Below are 18,298 nucleotides of genomic sequence, written 5' to 3'. Positions count from 1 at the left end.
CTCTGAAATCTGTAATAAAGGACTACGGTCACGCCTTACTTTGGGCTTGCAGTATCTAGTCTGACTCCTTATTCAAGACTTAACAACAGGTGACGAGATACAAATGACAAACCCCACCACAACAATGCAGAGAACTGTGGAGAAATTTTCAGAGGGAGATGATTGGGAAACCTTCGTGTAGCGACTCGACCAATATTTCATGGCCAACGAGCTGGAAGGAGAAGCGAATGCTGCCAAACAAAGGGCAATCCTCCTCACCGTTTTCGGGGCACCAACGTATGGCCTCATGAAAAATCTGCTCACTCCAGTGAAACCCACAGACAAGTCATACGATGAGTTGTGCACATTGGTCCGGGAGCATCAAAACCCGAAGGAAAGCGTTCTGATCGCGAGGTATCGGCTCTACATGTACAAGAGGTCTGAAGGCCAGGAAGTGGCGAGCTACGTCGCTGAGCTAAGGCGCCTTGCAGGACATTGCGAATTTGAAGGACACTTGGAGCACATGCTCAAGCACTTCTTTGTACTTGGCATTGGTGACGAAGTAATACTTCACAAACTCTTAACTGTAGAGACCCCAACCTTGAGTAAAGTTTATCGCCACCAGTACAATACCAAACAAATTTCTCAACACGAAGGCTGCTGCAAGTACTGTGAACAAAGTAACGTTGTTTTCGAATCGAAATGTACAGGGCAGGACTTGCACGCCTGCAGCTGCACGTCCACAGATGACTCAGAATCCACCATCAAGGATGGTGAATACAAGGCCATTAACACCTTGTTAGCGCTGCAGGGGTGATCATCATTTCCAGTCATGCCGCTTCAAAGGATATGTTTGCAAGGGCTGTGGAACAATGGGACACCTCCAACGTATGTGCAGGCGAGCTGCAAACCCTGCTAATCCTGCAAACCACCATGTTGCAGAGGAGGACAGATCCACGGTGGACCACGACGAACCAGAGCCTCAGACCGAGGAGGCAGAGGTATATGGGGTGCACACATTTACCACAAAGTGTCCCCCGATAATGCTGAAGGTTGAATTAAATGGACTCCCAGAGTCCAAGGAGCTGGACACGGGCGCAAGCCAGTCCATAATGAGCAAAAAGACTTTCGATAAATTGTGGTGCAGCAAGGCCTCAAGACCAGTCCTGACTCCCATTTGTACTAAACTGAGAATGTACACAAAGGAACTGATTCCCGTAATCAGCAGTGTTACCGTAAAGGTCTCCTATGATGGAGCGGTGCACGAGTTACCACTCTGGGTGGTACCGGGTGATGGCCCCACGCTGTACGGCAGGAGCTGGCTGGGAAAGATACACTGGAACTGGGATGATGTCCGAGCGCTTTCGTCCGTCAACGACACCTTATGTGCCCAGGTCCTAAACAAGTTCCCCTCGCTGTTTGAACCAGGAATCGGGAAGTTCCAAGGAGCAAAAGTGCAGATCCATTTGATTCTGGGGGCACGACCCATCCGTCACAAGGTGAGAGTGGCACCTTACATGATGAGGGAGAGAGTGGAGAGCGAACTGGACAGGCTGCAACGAGAGGGCATCATTTTGCCGATTGAATTCAATGAGTTGGCCAGTCCGATTGTTCCAGTCCTTAAGGGAGACAGTACCGTCAGAATCTATGGTGATTACAAAGTAACTATCAATCGTTTCTCACTGCAGGGTCAATACCTGCTACCGAAGGCAGATGACCTATTTGCGACGCTGGCAGGAGGGAAAACGTTCATGGAGCTGGACTTGACCTCGGTCTACATGATGCAGGAGCTGGAGGAATCATCGAAAGGCCTCACCTGTATCAACACGCACAAAGGTCTCGTCATTTACAACAGATCCCCATTTGGGATTCGATTGGCCGCGGCGATATTCCAGAGGAACATGGAAAACTTGCTGAAGTCGGTCCCGTGCACCGTGGTCTTCCAGGACGACATCTTGGTTATAGGTCGGGACACCGTCGAGCACCTGCAGAACCTGGAGGAGGTTCTTAGTCGGCTTAATCGTGTGGGGCTCAGGCTAAAACGCTTGAAGTGCATTTTCCTGGCGCCTGAATTGGAGATCCTGGGGAGAAGAATCGCAGCGGACGGCATTAGGCCCACCAATTCGAAGACGGAGGCCATCAAGAACGCACCGAGACCACAGAACGTGACGGAGCTGCGGTTGTTTCTAGGACTCCTGAACTATTTTGGTAACTTCTTACCGGGTCTTAGCACATTTGTTAGAATCCCTGCACTCTTTACTGTGTAAAGGAGATGAATGGGTATGGGGTAAAAAACAAGAAAATGCCTTTGAGAAAGCTAGGAAGCTGTTATGTTCAAACAAATTGCTTGTGTTGTACGATCCATGTAAGCATTTGGTGCGTCGTTGTAAGGGGTCGGGTGTGTATTGCAACAAACTAATGAATTTGGGAAATTGCAACCGGTTGCTTATGCATCCAGAAGTCTGTCTAAGGCCAAGAGGGCCTATAGTATGATAGAAAAAGAAGCATTAGCGTGTGTTTACGGGGTAAAGAAAATGCATCAATATCTGTTCAGGCTCAAAATTGAATTGGAAACTGACCATAAGCCGCTTATATCTCTCTTTTCTGAAAGTAAGAGGATAAATACGAATGCATCGGCCCACATCCAGAAATGGGTGCTCACGTTGTCCGCATACAACTATGCCATCCGCCACAGGACAGGCACAGAAAACTGTGCCGATGCTCTCAGTAGGCTGCCATTGCCCACCACTGGGGTGGAGATGGCACAGCCTGCAGATTTAGTTATGGTAATGGAAGCATTCGAGAGTGAGCAATCACTGGTTACCGTCCGACAGATTAGAACCTGGACGAGCCAGAACCCCTTACTGTCTTTAGTAAAAAACTGTGTGCTCCATGGGAGTTAGCCTAGTGTCTCGTTAGAGATGCACGAAGAAATAAAGCCGTACCAGCGGCGCAAAGATGAAATGTCTATACAGGCAGACTGCCTCCTATGGGGTAATCGGGTAGTGGTGTCAAAAAAGGTCTGGGACACTTTCATCAGTGATCTCCACAGCATCCACCCAGGCATCATAATGATGAAAGCAAGAGCCAGATCCCACATGTGGTGGCCCGGTATCGATGCAGACTTAGAATCCTGCGTGCACAAATGTAATACATGTTCACAGTTAAGTGATGCACCCAGGGAGGTGCCACTAAGTTTATGGTCCTGGCCCTCTAAACCATGGTCCAGGGTCTATGTCGACTATACAGGCCCATTCTTGGGAAAAATGTTCTTAGTGGTTGTAGATGCGTACTCCAAATGGATTGAAGCTGTGATAATGTCGGCAAGCATGTCCTCTGCCACCATTGAAAGCCTACGGGCCATGTTTGCCACGCACGGCCTGCCTGATGTCCTTGTAAGTGACAATGGGCCGCGCTTTACCAGTGCCGAGTTCAAGGAGTTCATGACCCGCAATGGGATCAAACATGTCACATCTGCCCCGTTTAAACCAGCGTTGGTCAGGCAGAACGAGCAGTTCAAACAATCAAGCAGAGCTTGAAAAGGGTAACTGAAGGCTCACTGCAGACTCGCTTATCCCGAGTCCTGCTTCGTTATCGCACAAGACCCCACTCGCTCACTGGGGTCCCTCCCGCTGAACTGCTCATGAAAAGGGAACATAAGACAAGGCTCTCGTTAGTACACCCTGATCTACATGAACAGGTAGAGAGCAGGCGACTTCAGCAGAATACATATGATCGCGCAAATGTGTCACATGAAATTGAGGTAAATTATCCTGTATTTGTGTTGAACTATGGACAAGGTCCCAAGTGGTTTCCTGGCACTGTTTTGGCCAAAGAGGGGAGTAGGGTGTTTCGGGTCAAACTCACAAATGTACTCACTTGCAGGAAACACTTGGACCAACCAAACTCAGATTTACGGACTATCCAGAACAACCCACAATAGACTCCACCTTTTTCAACCCTCCAACACACACACAAGTGGCAACTGACCTAGTGGTTGACCACGAAGCAGAACCCATCACTCGCAGCAGCCCAGCAGGATGCACCACCCCCAGCAGCCCAGCAAGGCCAGCTGCGCAGCAGCCCAGTGAGGGCCCAACAAACGACTCACCAAAACCAGCATTTGCACCGAGACGATCAACCAGGGAAAGGAAGGCCCTAGATCGACTCACATTGTAAATGGTTACACTATTGACTTTGGGGGAAGTGTTGTTATGTATGTAAATCTGTAAATACCATGTCTAACCACCAGAGGGCTTATCCCCTGGAGTCCCAAGGGATCCCACAATCCCTTGGGAGCACCTATATATAAGGAGGCCTTACAGGCTGGAGAGGCACTCTGAGATCTGTAATAAAGGACTATGGTCACACTTTACTTTGAGCTTGCAGTATATAGTCTGACGCTTAAGTCTTGAATAATCAGTTCCCTTTTATGTTACCCACTAATCTATTCTCATACACTTTCTTTGCCCCTCATTTCCTTTTTCAGTTCTCCTCTGCATTCTTTGTATTCAGTTTGGTTCTCTATAGAATAATGAATTTTACATTTTTCATTAGCCTCCCGTTTCTGTTCAATTTTAATCTCTATATCTTTAGTCATCCAGGGAGCTGCAGCTTTAGCTGCCTTTCTTCCGTCTCCCCCCACCCACCCCCCCCCCCTGTCCCCCTCCTTTGTGGGAATATATCAACTCTACAAGAACAAAACAACATAAGAAATAAGAATAGGAGTCAGGCGTTCAGCCCTTCAATCCTACTCCGTCATTCAATAATATCACGGCTGATCTTCTCCCTCAACACCACCTTCCCGCACTATCCCCATATCCCTTGATTCCCTTAATATCCAAATACCGTATATACTCGCGTATCCTACGATCTCACGTATCATGCGACCCCTAAATTTTCGTCCCCAAAACATGATTTTATCATATATCTCATGTATCATGCGAGTCACTTTTTTGAGATACCAGATGCCACTAGGCTAGGCTTTCAAACAAGTTTAACAAGTACCCAACACGTAACAAGTACCCTAACACATAACAACGATCGAATACAGACCTTAACAACCGAATCATGAAACATCGAGTGGATTCTGTTGTGAAAGCTGTTCGCGAATCGAACACCGATATAGCAATCATTCCAGCTGGCTTGACTAGCGTCGTTCAGCCACTTGACGTATCCATTAATAAGCCATTGAAAGACAATATAAGAAAGAAATGGAATGACTGGATGATGGAAGGAGAGAAATCATTTACGAAGGGAGGGAATATGAAGGCTCCGGATTTGCCTCTACTGTGTTTGCGGGTAAAAGAAGCATGGGCTGAGATAGATGGAGATTTGATTGTTAAAGCCTCTAATAATGCAGCAAACTTCAAGAGGGAGTTGTGGGTGGCGATCTCTAGACCACAGCAAAGATACAGTACAAGTGACAATAGAGGCTGCAATTCAGCCCAGGAGATACCTGCCGAGATTCAGCGTGGATACGGTCTGCTTAACAGCCTAACAGCCTAATCTTGGCCAGCACTTCACACCCGCAAATTTTGTATCTCGCGTATCATGCTACCCCAAAAATTTAGGTTACAATTTAGGTCTTCAAAAGTCGCATGATACGCGAGTATATACAGTATCTCCTTTTTAAAGGCCTTCCATTGATCATTTACTGTTTTTCCTCCTAATTTTTGATTCCAATCCACCTGGGCCAGCTCCCTTTACAACTCACTATAATTTAGATCTCCTCCAGTTGAATATTTTCGCATTGGATTTTTCCTTGTCTTTTTCCATAACTACTATAAGGCGAATGATATTGTGATCATTGTTTCTCAAATGCTTCCCCACTGAAACATGCTCCACTTGCCCCACTTCATTCCCCAGAACTAGATCCAGCACTGCTTTCTTCCTCGTTGAGCTGGAAACTTATTGATCAAAAAAGTCCTCTTGTGCACATTTCAGGAATTTGTCCCCCTCGTTACCATTTACACTGTTACTTCCCAGTCTATGGGCACAATTTTCCCGAGTCATTTGCACCGTTCTTTTTGGTGCCCGCCCTTTTTTCTGGTGTATTTTTTTTTTAAGTTTCCCCCTGCGATCTGCGCCGGTATAACTGAGTTAGTTACAATTTTTCTAGGTGAGTTTTTTTTGATGTTCCCTCATGTCTGCGGCGATTTTCAGAATTTTTCGCAGTTTGGCCAAAAGTTTTTCCTCCAAGGTCGGTGACAAATCAGCGTTAAAAGACGCCATTGTTTTTAATCAAAGATTTTGGAGGGAGTCACGAACACTCTAAAAATCAATAATAAAGTTCAAAATGTTTTACCTGTCAACGTTGTTAAATGGAAGTTTTTTTGGATTTCAGAAGTTTTCATTTTTTTTCTTACTTACATGCCACTACCGAACGTCTTCAAGCAGGGCTGGAGGGTCGTAGCTTTGGCCGGCAGAATCGGCCCTGTGCCCGGACACAGGGGCTCGGCTGGAAAACAAGCCTGGTTGGGGGGTGGGGGTGGGGCGGGGGGAGAGAGGGAGGTGCCGATCGATCAGAAGCCTTCTGCACTGAGCCCGGGGAGCGAGGTGCTGATCGGAAGGCTTTTGGATACTGCAATGAATTGGGGGGGAGAAGTCACAACACTGTAATGAGTAGGGGGGGAGAAATCACATTCTGCTATTAGTTGGGGGGGTGGGGGGAGGAGAAGTCACAGGTGTGGTCCATCCATGCAGACCTTGGTGAGAGAGAACAAAGAGCCTGTCCTGCCTGCCTTCCTGCCATGTTGAGCTTCTTGCAAAGGTAAAATTTAACTATGGGGGCAATACTGACAATGCCACACCCTGTGCGAGCCTTCTGTATGATGGTGCTACGTAGGAGACAATTGATTCGATGTCATCACATGAGGAACATCAGAGCCCCTAGGGTGCTAGGCAGGAGGCCTTACCCACGTCGGGTATATCGAGATAGGCGTTAGTACCTCCACCTGAGTGATGCAGACTGTGTCAGAAGGCTGCGTTTCCGCAAAGAAGTTGTAACTGAGATCTGTGACTAAAAGCAGACCTGCAGATGGCTGGACTGACTTATGAGGAGAGACTGGATCAACTGGGCCTTTATACCATGGAGTTTAGAAGGATGAAAGGGGATCTCATAGAAACATATAAGATTCTGACTGGACTGGACAGGCTAGATGCGGGAAGAATGTTCCCGATGTTGGGGAAGTCCAGAACCAGGGTACACAGTCTTAGGATGAGGGGCAGGCCGTTTAGGACTGAGATGAGGAGAAACTTCTTCACTCAGAGAGTTGTTAACCTGTGGAATTCCCTGCCGCAGAGAGTGGTTGATGCCAGTTCATTGGATATATTCAAGAGGGAGTTAGATATGGCCCTTACAGCTAAGGGGATCAAGGGGTATGGAGAGAAAGCAGGAAAGGGGTACTGAAGGAATGATCAGCCATGATCTTATTGAATGGTGGTGCAGGCTCGAAGGGCCGAATGGCCTACTCTTGCACCTATTTTCTATGTTTCTATGTTTCTAGAAGCGTCAGGAAGACTGGTTTGTGAGTTGAAGTGAAGGTTACAGCTGCATTTTCATTCCATGCCTCTGGACCGTTTCAAGCTACAACTGAGGATGTGTGCGCCATTTCTCAACATGCAACACATGTCTACATTCGGCAGGTGACAGCTGCACTATATACCCGGAGGAATGACGACATAAAGTTCCCCATGACCGCCCAGGCAACAGGGCTGTGAGCTTCTCCAGGATTGCTGGCTTCCTAAAGGTACAGGGCTGCATTGATTATACCCACATCACCTTGCGAGCACCTTTGGAGGATTCCGAGATGTACAGGAACAGAAAAAAGCATTAATGTAATACTCCATTAATGTACAGCTCGTGTGTGACAACATGCATCACATCATGTCAGTTGATGCAAGATACCCTGGCAGTACCTATAGAGCATTCATCCTACGCAAGAGAGTTATATCTGCCATGTTTCAGCAGCAGCCAGAAGGGCACAGCTGGCTACTGGGAGATAAAGGGTACAGCCTCGCCAACTGGCTCATGACGCCCCTACGCAAAACCCGGATGGAAGCTGACTGAGAATACAACATGTTGCACATTGCGACGTACGGCTACTGACGAGGAGGAGGAGGATGAGGAAGCCATGCAACTACCTGAACCCGAAGCATGACGGCGGAGGAGGGAGGGCCATCGTGCCCCTTTAACGATTGCTTGAGCCTTGTGCCAGCAGCTCATCCATGAACGCTTTGTTGCCTAAAGGCTCAGCGACAACTATTCCACATGGACCATGTTTACTGTTTGGACCTGTTCCATAATGTTGTGTTGTGTTAATGGAACAAATGATGGAAATGATTCTTGTTTACTTCAAAAGTTGTATTAATAATGTAACAAATAATGGAAATGATTCAGATTTAATGTAACATTTATTTTATTCAAATGTTTAACAAATAGTTCTTTGTACTTAACTTAAGTTTAATAAAATTATTCTCGTATCAAACTTTAAAGATTTCAGTTACGATCACTTACAAACTCTAAGATCACTTACAAACTGTAAGATCACTTAAAAACTTTAAGATCACTTACTAACTTTTAAACTTGTAAATTTACATAACTTACAAAAACTTTTAATTTGAGAACAACAGTTACAACAGTAACAATAATAACAACAATAGCAGCAGCAGCAGCAAAGAAAGGCTGCACCCATCTCTCCTCTACCTTATTCTAAGACCGTTCTTGGTGACTCCACCGCCCCTGCCCGTCGATGGTGGTGCAGTGTTTCTGGGGTTGGTACCAAGTTTATTCTTTCTAAGATCTCGGGTAGTGTGCACCTGTTGGGGGCCGGGGGGGGCGGTAGGCGGCAATGTAGAGGGTCCAGGCGGCAATGTGGAAGGCCCGGCTTGGGGCTCTTCAGAGGCTGGTGTGGAGACTGGAGTGGGAGTAGCAGTTGATTCTGGGCGTGTTCCCTTATTGCAGCAGCTAACTCCAACATGCCGTCCCTCATGCGGCCTGACAGTGTCTCAACAACTTGCAACATTCCCTCCCTCATGTTGAGCAAAACTGTCTGAACTACCTGCAACATTCCCTCCCTCATGGTCTTTCGGGCCTGGGACATCGTGACCCCCCGACCTGCGAGAGAACAAAGGTCGGAAGATAAAAGAGCTGGAGCGGCGTACCACTTCAACCTCCAGCACGAGCTGCTCCAAGTATGCGCCGATTTTGAGATGGGAGACTGGGTGACGTCATTAAAACCCTGGACGCCGTTTTGGAGTGCGGGCAGGAACATTGGCAGGGCCCAGGTACAGAGGAGTGGAAAGGTGGGGGGGCGGATGAGCGGTGAGTGATCGTGGCGGAGGTGCGACAGATGAGGGCACAGGACCCAGAAGGGCCGAGGGCCCAGGGGCAGCACGGGCCAGCCCACACAGCGATATGTGTGCGCGCAGGGTCCGTGCAGCAGAGCAGGTCTCCAATCGTCTTGATTAATCCTTGCCACTGGACCAAGACCTAGCTCTGCCAAGCTCGTGTGGTGGCTGGTGTGCAACGGTCACCACACGTGGCATCTTCCACCCCTCAATTGGAGTTCAGGACTGGAACATCGGGTCCTTCATCGAAACACCTGTGAACTCGTGGAAGCAAGTCATCCACGTTCAAGGGACCGCCTATGATGATGATGATGATCATGGTCAGTGACGTGGTTTGCACAACCTCTGACATTCCCTCCCTCATGGCCACTATTCCCTCACTGATGGTCTTGGATATCGTTCCCATTTCTCATGTCATTGCTGTTACTTCTCCCGACAGTCCCACTACCTCATCATTCATCCCACTGATGGTATCCAGGAGTGATCGCGTAAGGTCAATGCTCTCCGCACTCATTGCCATCATCTGAAGCACATCTGTTCGATCCTGCACCTCAGGAGAACGCGGTCCAGCTCTCCTTCCCTTCCTCCCCACGGGTGTGGCTCGTACCCCACCACTGGGACCCGCAGCCTCAGAAGGTGGGGCCCTGGGTGTGCCCTGCTGCATCACACCATTGGGACCTGCAGCCTCAGACATTCGGAAGCCATGGAATGTCCCACCAGTACTCAAACCACTAGTCACAGAAGGGGCTGTCACCGCAATGAGCGGCACCTCCTCCAAAGTCAGTAAAACAGCTCCATCCCCTCCCCCTCCCCCCCATGTTCTTCATCTGGAGGGTTGGATTTGAAGATGTTATCCTGTTCAGTCTGATCCTTGTCTGAATTTTCTTCTACATTATCAGGGTCGGCCTCAAGTTCTGCAAAATATAACAGAACTCAGACAAATGGTTGGCATCAGAGGAGGGGGCAGGGTGGGTGGCATGAGTAGGCTCACATAGTGCAGGCCAGGCAGCAGGCTGATTTGAAGGACCACGATTTGAAGGACCACATTGCATCAACCGAAGTGTAGCTGATGGAAACATTCCCATGAACCGAAGCATAGCTAGCCCGCGCAGTACTTAACATTTGACAAAGCCAGACTGTGGAATTTGAAGGACTTACCCTCTCCCTCGAGTGTGGGCCCAGCTTGTGCAGTACTGATTGCTTTTTTCCAGGCAGGACCCATCAAAGCAGTGACCCTCTCTTCCAAGTTTGTCAATGGGTGCAGATTTTCCAGGCCTCCTCTTGTTCGGGTTCTTTCTCATTTGTTATGTGCCACTTTCGTCTGCAAAGTGAAAACATAACTTTTTAGAGAGGGTGTCTTTCTGCTGGGTGGGACATATACAGCTGGTCACATTTACAATTGCAATTTCATTGAATAAATGAAAATATTACATACACTAACTACTTGAACAAGGTCCTGCCACTTCTTTTTACACTGTCCTCCAGATCTCGTGGTGGTCACCATTGCACAGTAATCTTCTGCAACTTGGTTCCAGCGTTTCTTCATTTCTTTGGGTGGAACTTTTATGTGACCTCTGCTGGTGTTCAGCTCCTGCCATCTGTTCTCACTCACAGTAACTAGTGCCTCCACTTCATCCTGCAAAACATTTTTGGTCCTTGCACCACGTTGCATCTTGTACTGCTACAACTCCGATTTTTCCAATGCTCCCACATAGCACTCCTTCTCACACACACAACTGGCTCTTTAAAAATGGCCGATTGCCAACTCGGAGCTGTATTGCGCATGCGCGTCCATTGCAATGACGTCAAAAATGTCACTTTTTTTGTCGCGCATGCACAGAAGGTGCGGCATCGTTTTTTCAGCGCGGTCAGCAGGCTCCACTCCCCGAGGCGACTGGACACGCTGCGCGGCACCAAATTTGAATTATAGATCAAGGAAACTTTGGCAAAATATTTCTGATGCATTTCTGGCCTAGAAAAATGTGCGTAACTCTGGCAATACACCAGAAAATGAGCTTGGGCAAAATTGAGCTCATATATTAGGATAATTTAAGACCCCCATTATCACTTCTCTAATGTTCTTGCATCTTTCTGTAATTTGCCTGAAAATGTGCTCCTCTATTTCCTTCCCACTATTTGGTGGTCTATAGTATATACCCAGTAGCATATTATTGTTCCTTAACTCTAAACAATAGATTTTGCCTTTGAGCCCTCAAATGCATCATCCCTTTCTAGTGCTTTAACAGTATCTTTGATCAATACTGCCATCCCTCTCCCTTTTTCCTTCCCTATCTTTCGTGAATATATTGTAACCAGGAATAGTAAGTGCCCATTCCTCCCCTTGTTTGAGCCAGGTCTCCGTTATTGCCACTATATTATAATCCAATTTAGCCACTTGTGGCTGCAGCTCACCAACATTATTTACCATCACAGGCCAAGATCCAGGCTTGGATCCACAGCTGACCCTCAATTACAACAGAGTGGGCTGGTGCATCTTGTTCCCCCAGCATACTGGCTACCAGATGTAACTATGGCTGGGACCGAGAAAATTCCCAGCCAGGGAAATCCTTCTCCCGGCCATGCTCCTCCAAAATAAGGGGCCAAATTTGAGGTGGACAGTTCCTTCTCAAACATCATAGTTCAGACCTAATTCCCAGGCCTTCCGCTGTGCTCCTGGTAGATTTATACATAGTTCTTCGGAAGGCCCCCAGAAATTTAGGTTTAAATCTAAAATACAGTTGTAGCATAACAGTAAATTTGACGTTGCTGTAGAATGAGTGTGTATCCCCGCATAATTGTTCCTGTAAAATACAATTGCAGCCATTATTTCAAAGACTGACAGTGAAGTACAATGACCTATTGGCAGCAATAAGAAAGACTGTCCTGTAATCAAGAACACATTTTCTGGGGTGGAATTATGTGGGCCTGATTTTTCTGCTAACCTGACCATAAACAAATAATGAATAGTGCATTCTCCTTTAATATGAGTAAATTTTTTGAGAGTGTTCATTCAGTCAGGGGCACAGCGAGTGTGTTGTACTTACGGTCGTGGAGGTAACGGTGGCAGAGGTCCCCTGGGAACACAAAAAGAACAAAGAAACTATCAGAGACCATGCTATCTCCTGTTCAGATCTTGGATAAAAAATCCGATCACACCCGGAATTGCACTACACCCACCTACTGCAACTGACTCAGGCAGTACGCAATATTCTTACTGCCTGGCAATGATCCCCTAATTTTTAGGGGGTGCACAGCTCTGGTGCGCGTCGCCCATTCACAGTTTTGCGCATAAATTTAACATTGAAAAAGCCGATCCTGGGCTGCGTGGGACCGGCATACAAGTGCTATGCCTCCCAGTTTATAGGGAACGTTGCTGCCTGGCCATTGTCATGAGTCAGGCATGCAAACTGCAACCCACACTGCTCATTGGCTGCATGCCTGTAGTGGGGGCTGGATATCATGCATCTGTGACACCACATAAAAGCAACCAGCATCTTTTACAGGGGAGGTCTATTCTGGTTGCGGACAGCAGGGAAATACTTCTGAAAGGACAGATGTCTGAAGCAAGTACTGAAAAGGCACTGAATTTCCTGATGCTGCCTTGGAAGTCCTGGTGCAGGCAGTGGACAGGAAGGGACACATCCTCTTCCCCAGGTATCAACTCTGCTGTTAGTGAATGCCAGGAGCCTAGCATCCAGGACATGACTGCAGTGCTTGAAGAAATTCAACGATCTCTCTAGAGTTGTTCAGGTAAGAATACCCTCTTACTCTCTGCTCACACTTCCACCACTTACAGCCTCATTAATCACAAGACTCCCAGCACTCACAAGATTCCCCTCTTCCCCTTTCCTTCACCCTCCTACAATCACTGCACCCCATTTCCTTCTCCCCATACTCACACGTTCACCATTATTATCACCCTCAATTATCCACAACTCATATCTTACACACAGACTATCAGTTATTCCACCATGATAGCCACATCCTCCAAACATCTCACAAGAATCTCACTAATACACTCTCTTCTTCTCCACAGGAGAGGGTTGCACACAACTTGAGACAGCAGACTGGCACCAAAGGAGAAAGAGCCCGCTTGAATACCCTCTGCCCCAATCGAAAAAAGCGTGCTGGTCATCGTGGGCAGGAGAAGAGTCAAGGCTGTGATGACTGGCAATGCTGGAGGAAACATCACGCAAGGTTTCTTTGTACGTATTCCTTTTTTTCCCTTTTGACTTCTATCACCCCCCACACATGCTGCATGACAAGCTGCAGATGCTTTCACCACCCACTTCTCTCTCTCTGCTCTCCCTTCACACCACAAGCTAACCCTTGTCAATCTCTTTCATTCCAGGAGCTGAGAATCTGGAAGCCCCTGTGCCAGTACAGGAAGAGGAGGCCTTCCTGGAGATGCACCGTCAGTCGATCTGACCCTTGCAAGCACCTGCTCAGATACTGTCAGCGTACTTTAGAGGTTAGGTTAGAGGAGGTCTCGACAGGTTGTGACTCACCAGGCACAAATGTTCAGGACCTAAGGCAGGGGGATGCCACAGGTGCCAGCTTGCCAGATGGCCAGATTGCATATGTAAAGGACTCAGATGCTGACTTTGAGGGCCTACGCTACCATGGAAGACTCATGAGCATCTACCAGGAAGTTAGGTGCACTGGGCAGCCAGCCAAGGAGCTTGTGCTGTGGAGCATGGAGGAATCCATATACAACTTGTCTCACAGCTTTGCACAGAGCTGCGCCCACGAGAGATCCCGGTGCTGAGGCCTCAACTGATTGAGTGTCGTAGCGCGTGCATGTCAGGACGTGCGCAGGGCTGGAGCTGCAGTCACATGGCTCTGGGCAGCTAATCCAGGTAAATTATGTTCTCATTCATTATAAAGTCCTTACATAATACCACAAACCCACACGAGGCACATTCTATGGACAAGGTCACTCTGTGACCTGCACCTTTATTCACAGGACCAAGAAGTGATGACCCTGCGTGGGACCTCCCTTTATGTACCTGGATGACCAGGTGAGGAGTGTCTCCCACAAGTTCACCCCCTGTGGTCAATGTGTGCATTTCTCAAGTATATATAGTATTGCAGTGTTGTTACATGAAAGTTACATACATGACATCACCTTCCCCCCCCCCCACCCCCCCCCACCCACGTCTTATTGGGATCACAGGTTAAGTCTTTTGGGTGGTCTGCGCTCCCTCGTGGAGCGCCACAGTTGGCGCATTGGCTGTTGAGCCTTGGCCTGCGTGTCTGTCCCCTGTGGTGATTCCGGCCTGTCCGAACTGACCACAGGGACTGTGCATGCTGCTGAATGTTCTTGTTGCTCGTTCACTGGTGGTGGTGTGAATACCATCTCATGATCTTCCTCAGGTTCCTCAGTGTCCATGCTGAACTTTTTTTTTAACTTGGTCCAGATGCTTGCGACATATCTGCCCATTGTTAAGTTTAACCAGGATGACCCTATTCCCCTCTTTGTCTACTACAGTACCTTCAAGCCATTTGGGCCCCAAAGCGTGATTGAGAACAAATACGGGGTCACCAATTTCTATACATCTCCCCCTTGAATTACTGTCATGGTACTCATTTTGGGACTGGCGCTAGCCTTCAACAATGTCGGACAAGACAGGATGAATGAGGGACAGCCGAGTTTTGAGTGTACGTTTCATAAGGAGCTCCGCGGGCGGGACCCCCGTGAGCGAGTGCTGTTGGAACCTATAGGCCAGCAGGAGGCGCGATAGGCGGGATTGAAGGGAGGGACCTTGAATCCTGAGCATGCCTTGTTTTATGATTTGGACAGCACGTTCCGCCTGGCCATTGGAGGCCGGCTTGAACAGTGCTGTCCTGACATGGTTGATGCCATTAACCGACATGAACTCCTGGAATTCGTAGCGAGTGAAACATGGGCCATTATCGCTAACAAGGATGTCCGGCAAACTGTGGGTCGCAAAGACCGCACATAGACTCTCCACAGTGGTGGATGTCGTGCACGAATTCAAAATGATGCACTTGATCCATTTTGAGTACGCATCAACCACGATGAGAAACACTTTCCGCATGAACGGATCCACGTAGTCTACGTGAATGCGTGACCATGGCCTGGTGGGCCAGGGCCACGGGCTGAGCGGGGCCTCCTTGAGGGCATTTCCCAGCTGAGCACATGTCGTGCACCTGCGAACACAGTGTTCAAGGACTGAATCAATTCCTGGCCACCAAATGTGTGATCGGGCAATGGCTTCATCAGCACGATGCCTGGGTGCTCGCTGTGGAGTTCCCTGATGAAAGCTTCCCTGACCCTCTGGGGCATGACTACCCAGCTGCCCTATAGTAGGCAGTCGGGTTGGATGGAGAGCTCATCCATCCGCCTGTGAAACGGTCTGACCTCCTCAGGGCATGCTCCATGTGCGGGCGCCCAATCCCCTGTCAGGACACATTTCTTAATCAAGGAGAGGAGGGGATCTCTGTTGGTCCAGATTTTGATCTGGCGGGCTGTGATGGGGGAGTCTGCGCTGTCAAAGGCATCAATGGCCATGGCCATCTCAGCGCTTTGCTCCGCTGCCCCCTCAGTGGTGGCCAGTAAAAGCCTGCTGAACGCGTCAGCGCAATTTTCAGTGCCCGGCCGGTGCCGGATGGTGTAGTCATGTGCAGCCAGCTTGAGAGCTCATTGCTGTTTCCGAGCTGATGCGTTAGCATTGACAGCCTTGCTGTCTGACAACAGGGATGTTAACGGCTTGTGGTCCGTTTCTAATTCGAACCTACTGCCAAAAAGGTACTGGTGCATCTTTTTCACCCCATAGACACATGCGGGTGCTTCCTTCTCAACCATCCCATATCCACGTTCTGCTTGAGAGCGCGACCTGGAGGCATAAGCCACAGGTTGGAGTTGCCCCTCAGCATTGTACTGCTGCAACACGCACCCAAACCCATAGGACGATGCATCACATGTCAGAACCAATTTCTTACAGGGATTGTACAGGGTCAACAACTTATTTGAACAGAGTAGGTTACCCGCCTGATTGAAAGCCCGTTCTTGACAGTCCCCCCAAAACCAATCGCAACCCTTACGCAGGAGCACGTGTAGCGGCTCCAACAATGTGCTTAAGTTTGGCAGAAAGTTCCCAAAATAGTTCAAGAGTCCCAGAAATGAACGCAACTCCGATGTGTTGCAGGGCCTCGGCGCTCGTCGAATCGCCTCTGTTTTGGATTCAGTAGGCCGAATCCTGTCTGCAGCAACCCTCCTGCCCAGAAACTCGACTTCGGGAGCCAAAAACACAGACTTAGGTTTCTTGAGTTGCAGACCTACCCGGTCCAGTCGGCGTAGTACCTCTTCCAGGTTGTGGAGGTGTTCCTTGGTGTCCCGACCCGTGATGAGGATATGGTCCTGGAATACGATCATTCCAGGAATGGATTTGAGCAGGCTTTCAATGTTTTTTTGAAAGATTGTGGCCGCTGATCGAATGCCAAATGGGCACCTGTTGTAAACAAACAGTCCCTTGTGCGTGGTGATTGTGGTCAGTCGTTTGGATTCGTCGGCCAGTTCTTGGGACATGGAGGCTGAAGTGAGGTCCAACTTGGTGAACAGCTTGTCGCCTGCCAGTGTGGCAAAAAGATCCTCTGCTCTCGGAAGCGGGTATTGGTCTTGTAGGGACACCCTATTGATAGTGGCTTTGTAGTCGCCACAGATCCTAACCGAGCCATCCGCTTTTAGGATGAGAACAATGGGGCTCACCCAGTTGCTGAATTCAACGGGTGAGATGATGCCCTCTCTCAGCAAATGCTCCAATTCGCTTTCAATTTTCTCCTGCATCACATATGGCACAGCTCTGGCTTTGTGGTGCACTGGTCTGGCTTCCGGGGTGATGCGAATCACTACTTTGGTACCTTTGAACGTCCCGATGCCAGGTTGGAATAGCGACTCAAATTGCTGTAGAACCTGTGAGCATGAACTTCGCTCCACAGATGACACTGCGTGCACATCCCCCCATTTCCAGTTCACCAGCTCCTCCCTAACAGTGCAGGACCATTGCCCGGGACAATCCAGAGCAGCAGCCGGTTCACTGATCCATTGTGTGTGACAGCTAACGTTGCACTGCCTAGCACTGGAATGATTTTTTTGGTGTACGTCCGTAATTGAGTCTCAATGTGTTCTAGTTTGGGTCTGCTGGCTTTGAGTGGCCATAGCATTTTGAATTGTTGAACTCTCATGAGTGACTCGCTGGCCCCCGTGTCCAGCTCTATGCATACCGGGATGCTGTTTAATAGGACCTTCATTATCATAGGTGGCGTTTTGGTATATGAGCTGTGAATGTTTGCCACATGAACCCGTTGAACTTCAGCGTCCATTGATTTGCCCCATGCAAACCCCTCTTCTGGTCCATCCACCTTGTAAATTAGCTTGGTCGCAGGCTTCCTGCACATTCTGGCTAAATGGCCAGTGAGGTTACAATTTCTGCAGGCGAACTGTTGAAACCTGCAAGTCCGAGCAGCATATCTGCCCCCACACCTCCAGCATGAACTGAGATTCCCATTGTTGTGAACAAAAGAGCTGTTACCAGGCATTCCTCGCTGATTGTCCCTTTGACTGCTCTTGAGCACCCTGTTAGTGGGTGTCAATGGCCCCATCCCAGAACGCATTGTCCACTGGGATGGCGTAAATGTCCGTTTAGCCTGCCACTGTTTGTGTTGAAAACCTGTTCTGGGGTCTATTGCTGCCTGGGGTGTGTCAAACTGCCCTTGCCTGCCTGCTGGGCTCTGAGTTGCGTTTATGATATTGACCCCCTGTTGGAGATAGGATTAGTCGCATATATTATCTTGGTTTCCCCGCCATAAAAGTCTGAGCCAGCAATGTCACCACTTCCAAGGTCAAGTCCTTGGTCTCAATTAACTTTCTGAAAATCCCGGCATGACCGATGCCCTCAATAAAGAAATCCCTTAGCATCTCCCCCCTGCAGGCATCTGTGAACTT

At 48.6% G+C, this 18,298-nt stretch overlaps 1 protein-coding gene across 50 annotated transcripts in view; it reads right to left on the bottom strand.

The window, feature by feature from the left end:
- The window catches only part of LOC139232545 (heat shock protein DDB_G0288861-like), a 990,854-nt gene that overhangs the window by 328,891 nt on the left and 643,665 nt on the right, over positions 1–18,298 (bottom strand). For all 50 annotated transcript variants that reach the window (XM_070862910.1, XM_070862948.1, XM_070862943.1 and 47 more), the window contains one exon: positions 12,375–12,404. In XM_070862910.1, the coding sequence (XP_070719011.1) occupies positions 12,375–12,404 (30 nt within the window). The remainder of the gene's footprint in view (positions 1–12,374; positions 12,405–18,298) is intronic.

The sequence above is a fragment of the Pristiophorus japonicus genome, chromosome 20, assembly GCF_044704955.1.
Source record: "Pristiophorus japonicus isolate sPriJap1 chromosome 20, sPriJap1.hap1, whole genome shotgun sequence".
NCBI lineage: Eukaryota > Metazoa > Chordata > Chondrichthyes > Pristiophoridae > Pristiophorus > Pristiophorus japonicus.
The sequence above is the reverse complement of the archived record's forward strand: the minus strand, read 5'-3'. Positions and strand labels throughout refer to the sequence as shown.